This window comes from Copadichromis virginalis, linkage group LG15, assembly GCF_057382275.1.
Source record: "Copadichromis virginalis isolate Kocher_CV1m ecotype Utaka linkage group LG15, C_Virginalis_male_GT1.1, whole genome shotgun sequence".
NCBI lineage: Eukaryota > Metazoa > Chordata > Actinopteri > Cichliformes > Cichlidae > Copadichromis > Copadichromis virginalis.
Genome location: NC_140632.1, coordinates 41,995,819 through 42,007,724, shown reverse-complemented (window position 1 = coordinate 42,007,724; position 11,906 = coordinate 41,995,819). Strand labels below are relative to the sequence as shown.

At 42.2% G+C, this 11,906-nt stretch overlaps 1 protein-coding gene across 2 annotated transcripts in view; it reads left to right on the top strand.

Moving 5' to 3' along the window:
• LOC146693088 (uncharacterized) overlaps nt 1-11,906 on the top strand; it is a 33,877-nt gene continuing 21,971 nt past the window's right edge. Inside the window, exons 1-5 of one of the 2 annotated variants that reach the window (XM_085433454.1) lie at nt 1-42; nt 4,921-5,013; nt 5,892-5,960; nt 6,078-6,186; nt 10,134-11,176. In XM_085433454.1, coding sequence (XP_085289580.1) covers nt 10,148-11,176 — 1,029 coding nt within the window. In that variant the 5' untranslated portion in view covers nt 1-42; nt 4,921-5,013; nt 5,892-5,960; nt 6,078-6,186; nt 10,134-10,147. Of the gene's footprint in view, nt 43-4,920; nt 5,014-5,891; nt 5,961-6,077; nt 6,187-8,436; nt 8,753-10,133; nt 11,177-11,906 lie in introns of those variants that run through there. The other variant, XM_085433455.1, reaches the window with a different exon arrangement.

The following is an 11,906-nucleotide window of genomic DNA, read 5'->3' as shown; positions in this document are numbered from 1 at the left end:
CGCTTTGGAAACTGGAAACCGTCTGGAGTTCTTTTATTGAAGGTAAATAAGAATTTAAAGCTAAAACACCAGTGAGAAAGAGTGTAGACCCTTTAGTTATGTGGACTTTTACTGGTGTAATGTTATTTTTCTGGTATGTGGGTTGTTTATCAAAAACCATGAAAGGCCAACGTAAGGCTCCAGTTAGCTAATGGTAACCGAAATTATGTGATAAATGTGTGATAAATGTGATTAATAAATTAGTAATAATCAAATATAATGGGAAATAAGATTTATATATTTTTTCAGTCTAAATTTACTGAGTATTACAAAGTTGCATCAGTGTCTGTACTAAGTGGTGGTAACTGCAGTGGCTTAACCATTAACCCTTTACAGCCAATCGGAGCGGGCACGCTCTGTTTTGCGTAACTATGTCAGAGGTTGTGTGTGGAGGCGTGGAAGAGATGACCCAAACGCTGGACTCACGGTGCAGAAATGAAGAGGATTTATTGGAGGGTGAATGAACAAAGCAGGAACGATGGAGTGACTGGCTGGCTGAAAGACTGGAAGGATGGCTGGCTGACTAGCTGAACATACAGACGGAGACGACGACATAACATCAATGACACGACAGAGAACTGGTGAAACCGAGGAACTTAAATACACAGGTTGAATGATGACAATGATTGGAAACAGGTGAGTACAGAGCTGAACATAATCTGACTAATGACATGGAAGACAAGCTGACGCGGGGAAAAACAGGAAGTGAGAATATTAATGTGGCGAACTAAACTGAACATGAACAAACTGAAATCACTGGGTCAACGACCCAGGAACCCTGACAGTACCCCCCCCGCAAAGGCCGGCACCCGACGGCCAAAAGAACGAAAAACCAGGACAGGGCGGGCGGAGGGGGCCCAGGACGGAGGGACGGAGTCCACACAGAGACAGTTCAGGGGGCCGACCGTGCGGACGGCGACGGCGACGATGACAGCGCTGGTCCGGGGGCCGACCGTGCGGAAGGCGACGGCGGTGATGACAGCGCTGGTCCGGGGGCCGACCGTGCGGAAGGCGACGGCGGCGACGTGGACGCAGTTCGGGGGGCCGGCCGTGCGGAAGGCGACGGCGGCCACCCAGGAGAAGAGGGTCCGGGGGCCGGCCGTGCGGAAGGCGACGGCGGCCACTCAGGCGAAGGCGGTCCGGGGGCTGGCCGTGCGGAAGGCGACGGCGGCCACTCAGGCGATGACGGTGCAGTTCAGGGGGCCGGCCGCGCGGAAGGCAGCGGCGGCGGCTCTCCAGTGTCAGGCGTACTGGCCGAGGCCCGGTGGGCACAGGACCAGTCGAGACGGGACCAGTCAAGGCGGGACCAGGCGAAGCACAGGCTGAGGCTGCAGCAGACGAAGGCTCTGAGGAGGCTGCAGCAGACGAAGGCTCTGAGGCGCGGAGGCCTCTGGCTGGAGAGCGGCCGGGCCAGTAGGCGCGGAGGCCTCTGGCCGAGGAGCGGCCGGGCCAGCGGGAGCAGAAACCCCTGGCTGAGAAGCAGGAAGGCTCACAGCTGGCTCTGGGTGCTGTGGCTGCAGGTCCGGGAACTGAACGGGATGGTGGACAGGCGACTGGGAAACAGGAGGCGACTGGACTACAGGGCACTGGGCGGCAGACTGGACTACAGAAGAGTGAACGACAGACTGGACAGGCTGGAGGACGGGCGACTGGGGGACAGGAGCAGACTGAGCTACAGGTGACTGGAGGACAGGAGCAGACTGAGCTACAGGTGACTGGAGGACAGGAGCAGACTGAGCTACAGGTGACTGGACTGACGGGGCTGGAAGCTGAGCAGCAGGTGAGGGAACTGACTGGAGTGAAAGCTGAACAGCAGGTGAGGGAACTGACTGAATTGAAAGCTGAACAGCAGGTGAGGGAACTGGCGGGAGTGGAGATGCTAAAGGAGGAACAGAGGTAGGCGAGGCTGACGACGGAGCTGAGGTTGGTGGCTGAGCTGATGACTGGGTTACCGAAGGGGACAAAACTGCAGCCTGGGCTAATAAAGCTGGGGCCTGAGCAGGGGACAGTTCAGCTAATCTAACTAGGGATAGTGCGAGGGCGTGAAAGGCTGGGTCAGGAGGTGGATGAAGTGGTGAGGTAGCCGGTGGACCGGTTAGCTCTTCCAGGCCTCCAGGAAGGTCAAGCTGGGTTCGGGTTGCCCTCAACCTGGGCGCTGGGACGGGCACGGAAGGTGGCTGGACACCAGTCACCCCCACCTGAGAAACAGAAGCAGGTGTGGAGGTAGACCGGGTCGCAGCTGCCCTCCTCCTGGGAGCTGGCACTGGTGTGGGCGTAGACTGGGCCCCCGTGCTGGTGGGAAGTGGCTGAACACTGGGTGTGGAAATAGTGATGGTGTGTGTGTTACTGGCAGGTTTATTGGCGATTGTTCTGGTTTTCCTGCCACCACTATTTACAGTCTTTGGAGAAGAGCAGAAAAACTCTTCCCAGTCCACGTCCTCGTCTAGGAGGGAGACTCCCCATGAATCAGAGGTGAGTCTATGGTGCGTTTCAAGTGAGTAGTCAGATGGTGAGTGCGAAAAACAGTCACTGGAGCTCACCATCGGGAGTGGCTGAAAGTAGTCCGTTTTATGGCGACGTGTGCGCCGCTTTCTCCGGGAAGAGGCAGCAGGCGGGGTACACAGCCGAGCCTCTGGCACGGGAGCCTCCATTGAGCCGAGGTGGTAGGCGGAGCCGCTGTGCCATGGCGAAGTGTAAGGTCCGGTGAGTAAAACGGCTGGCGGGCGAGCGAGGAGCGGAGCAGCGGGAGAGCGAGCGGCCGAAGCTTGGCCTGCGACGCCCACTCTCCGCGGCGAATGCTTCGATGCAGGTGAGGCAGCAGGTGGAGGACCGCGGCGTCTCCGAGGTCCGCCCAGAGCCAGACGAGTCCCCTCAAAGACGTGCTCCCTCTCAGAGAAGAGCCGCTGTTTCCACCTGAGCTTCTCCGCCCAAATGGAGAGCGCTGCGTCCTGCCGCTCGTAAAGGTCCGAGTCCGCTGGGTCAAAAGCGTGTCTTCTTGGCACGGGTCGTGTCATTCTGTCAGAGGTTGTGTGTGGAGGCGTGGAAGAGATGACCCAAACGCTGGACTCACGGTGCAGAAATGAAGAGGATTTATTGGAGGGTGAATGAACAAAGCAGGAACGATGGAGTGACTGGCTGGCTGAAAGACTGGAAGGATGGCTGGCTGACTAGCTGAACATACAGACGGAGACGACGACATAACATCAATGACACGACAGAGAACTGGTGAAACCGAGGAACTTAAATACACAGGTTGAATGATGACAATGATTGGAAACAGGTGAGTACAGAGCTGAACATAATCTGACTAATGACATGGAAGACAAGCTGACACGGGGAAAAACAGGAAGTGAGAATATTAATGTGGCGAACTAAACTGAACATGAACAAACTGAAATCACTGGGTCAACGACCCAGGAACCCTGACAAACTATTTTTAAATCCCAGTAGCACTGCAACCACGTAAGCTAGCGCAAAAAATTTTTTTGCATATGAAACCGGAGGAGTTGTACTTACAACTTATGCCATCAGCTTGTCCTCGGTCACGGTTTCCTTCCACATAAAGCTTTGCAAAAACTGCATAAAAAGCGCTTGCAGCAACAAAAACATAATATTCCAGAAACAGGCTTTACCGATCCAATCAGCTGGTCATAACACTTCCTACGTTGGAATAGACGTCAGCGCGAACTTTTGCATTTCTGCCATTACCTGCCCGAAACCGGAAGTGACGTCATTTTCGTGGAAATGTAGTCTTTTTTACTATCAGGGCCTCAGGGCCTATACTCGTCTTTTTAAAAGTTATCTTTGACTTTATGACTTTCTGTGTCGTTTCTGGGATGCTTAGGACTCATATTGCACTGCTGGAAATAGTTTATTTTGATGCATATGCTGCTTTTTTGCAAATTTGCAGTATAATATTTATTTTCGTTTTTCCTGCAGTGTATAAAAATTGGTGCATTTCAAAAATAAAACTATGAAGACACTCAAAATAAATTTCCTGTGGTGGGAAACTATTTTGTGCAACTTTTTTGTATTTACAGTTTTGAGGGATACGCCTCTTAAATTTCTCTAACTACAAATATATGTTAAAAAAGCAAAAACGATTTTCAATTTTTTTGTAGTTTATTGCACTTTTTTGCAATTTATGTAATTACTATGCACTTAATGAATACATATTATTAAAATCTGGGCTATAATGGTTGCATTGATGTATAGCAACTTGAAATGCTCCCAAAAATGGCTCCACAGCATGTAAAAATATAATATAAGCTCTGGCGGACTTGGTTCTATGTTAGGTCTTAAAGGGTTAAACAAGCTAATAGGGCAGGGATACGACTGTCTTCTGCCACAAAATAAAGTAAATTCGTGCTCATGTAAGGTCATATTTATGGGATGTTTGCTTTTCTGTAGCTTTAGTTCAATTTATTCTTCTAAAATCTGTTTTTATTATTATTAATATGGCTGCTCTGTTGATAGTGTGTCAGCGGTGACATTACCAGCACATAGCCACAGCCGCTATAAACATGCTGATAGGATGATGTTGCTTCTGCAGCCAGCAGCGAGAACACTCAATACAGATTTAAGATTCAGTGTAACAGTTATCTAAATGTTGCGTGTCCTGTTTGTAAGCCCAGAAAATAAAATTAAATAAAATGACAACCTCTAGCTTCAAGCTAATGTAAGCTTCATGCTATTGTGAGGTTGTTAAATTTGCAAATATGCGCTTCACATATTCTACATGAATCATTTATATTTTTGATCTAAACATAATTCAGTCTCACGCTTTTCACTTGTTTTTAAAAGACTGTTCAGTCTTTTAAAATAAGTCAATTAAAATAATCGAAAATAGTTATGTTTTCTGTTGAAACCCCGCCCCTATAGGGTGTGTTCTGCGAGGGAAGATTGACCGTGGTGTCCGCCATTTCTTCTCTTCGTGGGAGGCGTACGTTTGGCGCAGAGCTCTACTTTGTCGAGGTAAATTAAACTTAAAACTAAATTTTCGAGAGGAAATGAAGATAAAATCTATCAGATGTGTGAATTTTTACCGAGGTAGTTTTTCGTATATACTGCTGTTGAGCAACATAATGGAAAATAAGAATTATTCCTCAAATTAAATGACGATAATGCTAGCTTAAGCTGCAGGGCAGTATTATGCGTGTTAACATCTTTTCCAACAAACTTGTGTGCATTTAGTTAACTGGTGTTAGTAAAAATGTTTTACAAAAAAAAAGAAAGGTATGAAGGGCCTGCAGTAGTCATTAGTGCCAGAGAAATTGTAAGTTTTTTGTATTTTCTGGGTCATTGTGACAATATAATTATTTGAAATGTATTGACTTTTTCTTTACAGATATTTGGTGCTTGTCCCTGCTGAGAGGCAGATTGTTGTCACTTCAGAGCAATTCTCTAGTGCTGTTCTGTAGTGGTATTAAAAGTTAATGTTGTAATAATATTTTGTTTGTTAGTGAAGATTTGCATATGTTATCTTACTTTTTGTAAATTTTATTTTGCAGAAAGATCAAATTAAATTATGTAACTAAGTATTACTGAAAGAGAATTTTGGTGGCAGGATACAGATGTGTAATATTCCAGTTATCAACATTGTACTTAGTTTTAAGTTTTTGGATTAGGTTTGGGTTGCCACATGGAATATTTTTTTTTCCAGATAAAGGTGCGTAGTAATTTACCATATATCTGTAATGCTTTAATCAGATGGAAAATTACTTTAATGTATAATTAATAACCATGATTAGTTTATTTTTAAAACACACATAGAACTATGTTGAACAGTTTGTCTACATCTTTAATAGATGCTAAATGTTTTTATAATTGATGCAAAATTTGATTTTTTCTAGATATCGTATTCTGCCTGTGAAACAAAATTTACCTCTGTCCTGAGTGTCCCTAAAGGCTCTGTAGGGGTGGTGAGTGTTTGAACTATAAATAGGGCAGTACTTAAGGGGTTTAAGTACATTTAAGTTCTACTAAATTGCATTGCAAATGTTAATGAATCTGTCTCTCTCCCTCTCCTCCTTCTCCAGTGAATGTGGCAGTGTAAAGGGTGCTCAGTATCAGTTAAAGGTAGATTGGAGCTACTTAATCATTACAAACTCAAACATCCACACTTTGGACGTACTTCCCGTTATCCATGTACGTATTCAAAATGCCCATGCACATTTAAGACATGGAACGCCTTAATTGTACATCAAAGTAGAGTGCATTCTTCACAAGACAGTCAGACATTGAAAGAGTTATCTATATTTAGTTGTCACTTATGTTCCTGCAAGAACTTGGCAAATGAAAGGGAGTACTTTATTCATATCAACTCACATCTAAAGAAAAATGAAAATGTTTCTTGCATGTTTGTTGGTTGCAGTTTTCAGACTTGTATTTATGGAACCTTTAAATCTCACAAGAGTCGCAGACATACACCCCATAACCTTGCAGATTTTAAACCAGGTACTGTGAAGAAATCTACAGTAGCATCTCTGTCATCATTTCCTGATGAAAAGTGTGAGGAATTTGTCGAGGAGGATTCAAATTGTATATCGGTAGATTGCAGTGATCAAGATGAAGCCCTGCCAAATGCAATAGAGCAGCAGCTTGCAGCGGCCTTACTGAAGTTGGAGTGTTTAGTACATGTGCCAGGTACAGCTATTGATGAATTTTTACAAGAACTTTATCATTTAAAAAGCGCTGCATCAGTCCCAGTATCTAGAGACTTCATAACTGACATCTTTAGCCGTCACCATCTTCAAGTTGAAGACTCTGTAGTTGAAGAAATCCTTGCAGCAGTTTGTTTATCTGACCCTCTTCAAAACGCAATAGGAAAAGGAGGCCCTCTTAGCACCACATATCAACGTAAACAATTTTACAGGGAAACGTTTGGTGTTGTGGAACCAGTTACCTACATACTTGATCAAAAAAAGAAGCGCACCTTTCAGTATGTCCCACTGTTACAATCATTACAGCAACTTTTAAATAGAAAAGCAATTCTTGATAAGGTACTTGAAAGTCATAGAGGAAAGGACGAAACTGAAGTTGACCCATCTTATGAGTACAGGTCTGTTAAAGATGGTTATCATTTCAAAAACAACTGTTTCTTTAATGCTGATGAGTTGCGTATATCACTTTGTTTGTATGTAGATGATTTTGAGACCTGCAATCCCCTAGGGACGTCTCGAAAGAAGCACAAGCTTTTTGGTGTTTATTGGATACTAGCAAACCTGCCCCCAGGCTGTCACTCTGCTTTATCATCTATTTATCTTGCTGTGCTTTGTAAAAGTGATGATGTTAGAGCATATGGTTATGACAAAGTTTTGGAACCTCTTGTGGAAGATCTTAAAAGTTTGGAGGACCATGGTGTGTATATTGCTTTGTTAGGGTACTTTGCATAGCATTGTGGCTGATAATTTGGGAGCACACAGCATTGCTGGCTTTGTTGAAAATTTTTCTGGTGATTACTTCTGTCAGTTTTGCACAGCAAAACGTTGTGATAGTAATTCTCACAGTGTTGCTTCAGGTTTTTTTGGCCTCCGAACTAAAGCAGTTCATGCAGAACATGTTAAAAAAGCCTCTGAGAACAGCACACAGTACTTGGGGGTTAAACAAGATTGTGTTTTTGCAAAACGATTGTCACATTTTCATGTAGTCTCTGGTTTTCCCCCTGACATTGCTCATGACTTATTTGAGGGTATTGTGCCAGTAGAGGTGGCTCATTGCTTAGCATCACTGATATCCAAGAAGATTTTTACAATAGATGAGCTAAATAAAGCTATATTGTCATTCCCCTATAAATGGTCAGACAAAACAAACAAGCCACATGTTGTGCCACAGAGACTCTTGCGTCTGAAAACAATTGGAGGCAATGCCCATGAAAACTGGAATTTGCTGAGGTTGCTCCCATTTTTAATAGGACATCGTGTGCCAGAAAATGAGCCAGCATGGGTTGTATTAATGGTTTTAAAAGATATTGTTGAGTTAGTTGTTGCCCTTGTACATACTGATGAGTCCATCTCATATCTTGAAAGCAAAATAGTTGAACACAGACAAAGGTACCAAGAGCTGTTTTCCTGTGTCAGACTTCTACCAAAGCATCACTTTCTTGAGCACTATCCTCAGATGATAAGGTACTTTGGCCCTCTTTCAGCAGTATGGACAATGCGATTTGAAGCCAAACATCGTTTTTTTAAGCAAATTGTCAAACACACCAGTTGCTATAAAAATGTACCTTTGACTTTGGCTTCAAAACATCAGCTGATGATTTCTTTCCACATCAGCTCACCGTCATATGGTAAATGCAACCTAGATGCACATCATGCGTCCCCAGTTCCAGTTGATCTACTGAAAGAGGACGTTTGTCAAGCTATTAGGTCAAAACACCCTGGTACATGTGAAGTATATCTGGCCAAAAACGTGTCAGTTATTGGCATAACCTACAGTGAAGGGATGATAGTTACTCATGGTTCAACATCCGGATTACCAGAGTTTGCCGAAATTATTCAGATGTGTGTTATTAATGAGAACCTGTTTCTCATTGTCAAAGTGTTGTGTGGGTGGTACAATGAACACTACAGAGCCTTTGAATTAAGTATGTCCCCTTCAAGAGAAATCAAGCTTCTAGCACTGAGTGAACTCTGTGACACTTATCCGTTGGCTGATTACATGATTGGCCCAATCCGAATGGTGACCTTAAAAAGACATATCATCATAAAAGGTTGGTTAATTAGGAGTTTTGATTAGTTTGCAGTTTTGTTCTTACTTGACTGCACTTTTTGTTTTTGTTTGGACATAGGGCTACAAGACAGATAATGTGCAGTGCTTAACACATTTGTTTGACCACCCAGTGTAAGGTTTAATGTAGATCTGCCCTATATTAACAGTATTGGTAATTACCAAAATTATTACCACAGCCAAGGAAGTGATGTCTTCAAGGTCAACTTAAGGATTTATTGGTGGAAAATTCACAAAAAGTCTTTTAACTTAGAAACTGATTATTACAAGTGTAGTTTTTATTGTAAACATAGATTGTATCATTTAACTTTTTAAAAAAAAATATTATGTCACTTTCGACCTCTGACCTCTCCTTCAAGCTCAACAGATTTTTCTAAAGGTCAAAGTGACAGTAATGTTATATAGAGCTATTTAAAACTATGTTTCTTACTGCCATTGGTTATATTTACAAAATATAGTCATACAGGGATTCTAAATATCAAATTTATTTGGCTCTCTGATCTCTTCTAGAGTGAGCTGGCTTGGCGGAGGTTTGCACTCTATGTGCTTCCTCTGTTTATGTTTCTGTAATGGTCAAAGTATATTTGTCTTATTTCTAGTCAAAAAAGATCATCAGTGCATCTTGAAACTGGAGAATTTTCACTTGTTCACTTGGCAGATTTTTAAAATTTATTTCAAGCAAAAATAACTTGTATTAGGTGAAAATTCTTCAGTTTTAAGATGCACTGTCTAAAAACAAGTTACTATATCTCACTGAAATGTAACTCTGTAGCTGAATGTGTATTATTTTAGGTGTGATGAGATTATTTTGACTAGAAAAAAGACAAATATACTTGGTAAGATTTTGAGCTTTTGCTGTGAAATTTCAGTTAAGTATCAATCCTGAACAGAAAAATAGATTTTAGTGGTGGATTGTGCTTGATTAATTTCTGATTTCTCAGAGAAGTCTAGTATGCCAGCTCACATTTGCGTATAAAAAGATGACTTCAGTTTTAAACTCCTCACTCCTGTTCTTAATGTTAAAATGTTGGTAATGCACTGAAAAGGAAAAGGACTTCTAAACTTTTAATTCTAAAATATTTCGTTTTTCTTTCTTTTTTTTGGGGGGGGGGGGGCTTGTGGTGTAATAAGTTTGTTAAACACTGGATATGCAGACATAATGTTTATTTTTTGGGGGGGCTACTTTTGATTTTTCTCTTTTTTCCAATTTAAATTGTTAATTTTCTTGTGGGCAGCTTATCAATCTTTTAATTATCTGTTATGTAGTTTTTAAGTTTGAGATTTAATTATTCAGACGTGTTTTTGTGATTGATCATTTCACATTTTTTTTTAAAGTATAGTGTTCTTTTACATCTATTTCGCAGATTAAGGATATACAATGGCCCCGGCAATTCTCAAAGTGATTTTGGGAGACAACAGCAGTCAGAGGCTGACTTTTCACTGTGGACTTCCAGGATCCGTTATTGAACTTATTGAAGAAGTGCAAAGACAGTGTGGCCTCAATAATAGCAACTTCCGGCTTCAGTTCATGGATCCACTATTTGGGAATGAGTTCATGAACCTTACTTCAATGGATGAAATACAAGATAGGGGAACAATCAGAATGACTTCCCTGGCTGAAGGCTTAACTACACAGTCTGCTGAGGCTGATGAAGCTGATGCTTCATGCAGTTTTGGTCTGGATGATTCCACCTCCCGGTCCAGTGGATGTGTTGATACAGACATACTCTCATCACCAGAATCTGAGGCATCCTGCTCATCAACCTCTAGGGCATTGTGGCCAAGGGTTTTCTGTGTTCCTGAGTTTTCCTTTGATGCAGAGCTAAAACTTGAGCGAGGCAATGCAGCATACAAAGAAAAGGGCACATTGCTTACTCCAGATCCTAAACTGAAGTCGCAAATTCTTGAAGGCCTCATTCAAGAAATTGTCAGATACAAAGTTTATGTCACTGATAAAGACTTTAACACAGTTGGTGAGGCCCTCATCTCAAAACATCCTTGTCTCACTGAGAGGGGCTCCCTCACAGGATATGCTGGATGGAAAGCTAGCTTAAAGAATAAACTGGCAAGTTACCGCACTCAATTAAGAAAGTTAGGATGCCCTGAGGTGGTTATGAACTCTGTGACACAGAAATCAGGGGGCAAATCAAGTGCTGCTTTTGCCGTTAAAAGACCACGGCGGTCTGAAGTAAACTATTGTCCCCCCTATCCGGTTGGAGAATCTGAAGATAGCCTTGAGACTGTGAGAGTGGAGCTTCTTTTAGATGTGAAGAAGACAAACAACCGGGAGGTGGTGAGAATGAAAATGGAGAAAACATTTGCATATAGGAGACATGAAGTAGTTTGTGACACACCCATGATCAGCGACTTCCAGGCAAGATGGCCAGCACTCTTTGAAGTGAGCGAGGTATGTAATTTGTGAATTCTTTTGTGAAGATCATTGTGTTTTAATGGTATCCTGTAATAGAACATTGACAACATTTACGTTGTCTGCCAGGTTTGTGGAAAATGTCAGAAGTCATTTAGAATTGTAAAGATTTTTTGTTATTGATTATAGCACCTGAAGCATACACTGTATATAAAAGATAGAAATGGTTTCTAGGTCTGCTGACTTTATCTTTGACCTCAGTAAACATGGTTTATGGTTCCTGAGTGTTTGTGGTCTAAGTTGCTAGTTTCACTGCCCGGCTTGGACAGTCTCGGTCGTTGTGTCCTTGGGCAAGACACTTCACCCGTTGCCTACACTGCAAAAATGGCTAGTCTATATTTAGGAAAGAAATACTACATTTGATACAAAAAGCACTGAAAACAAGTGAAATTATCTGTCCATGCAGCAAGTTTATTTTACTTAATAAGAAATCTTGAAATAAGATTTTTTAATCCAGAAATAAAAGAACACATTTGAGAATTGAAGAGGGTTAAAATAAGCTTTAAAAAGCTCAATTTAAGATAAAATTACTTGATATCAAGTCCCAAAAGTAAGTTAAATATGCTAAATTACAGTCTTTTTTTATGTTTTGAATTCTTACTTGCAGCAAATGAATGCACTGCAACGAGAAAAATAGTTCTAATACTATGAAAAACTACTCAATATTAGTGAAGTATGATTAATTTGTTTCTTGATTCAGGTTGGCTTA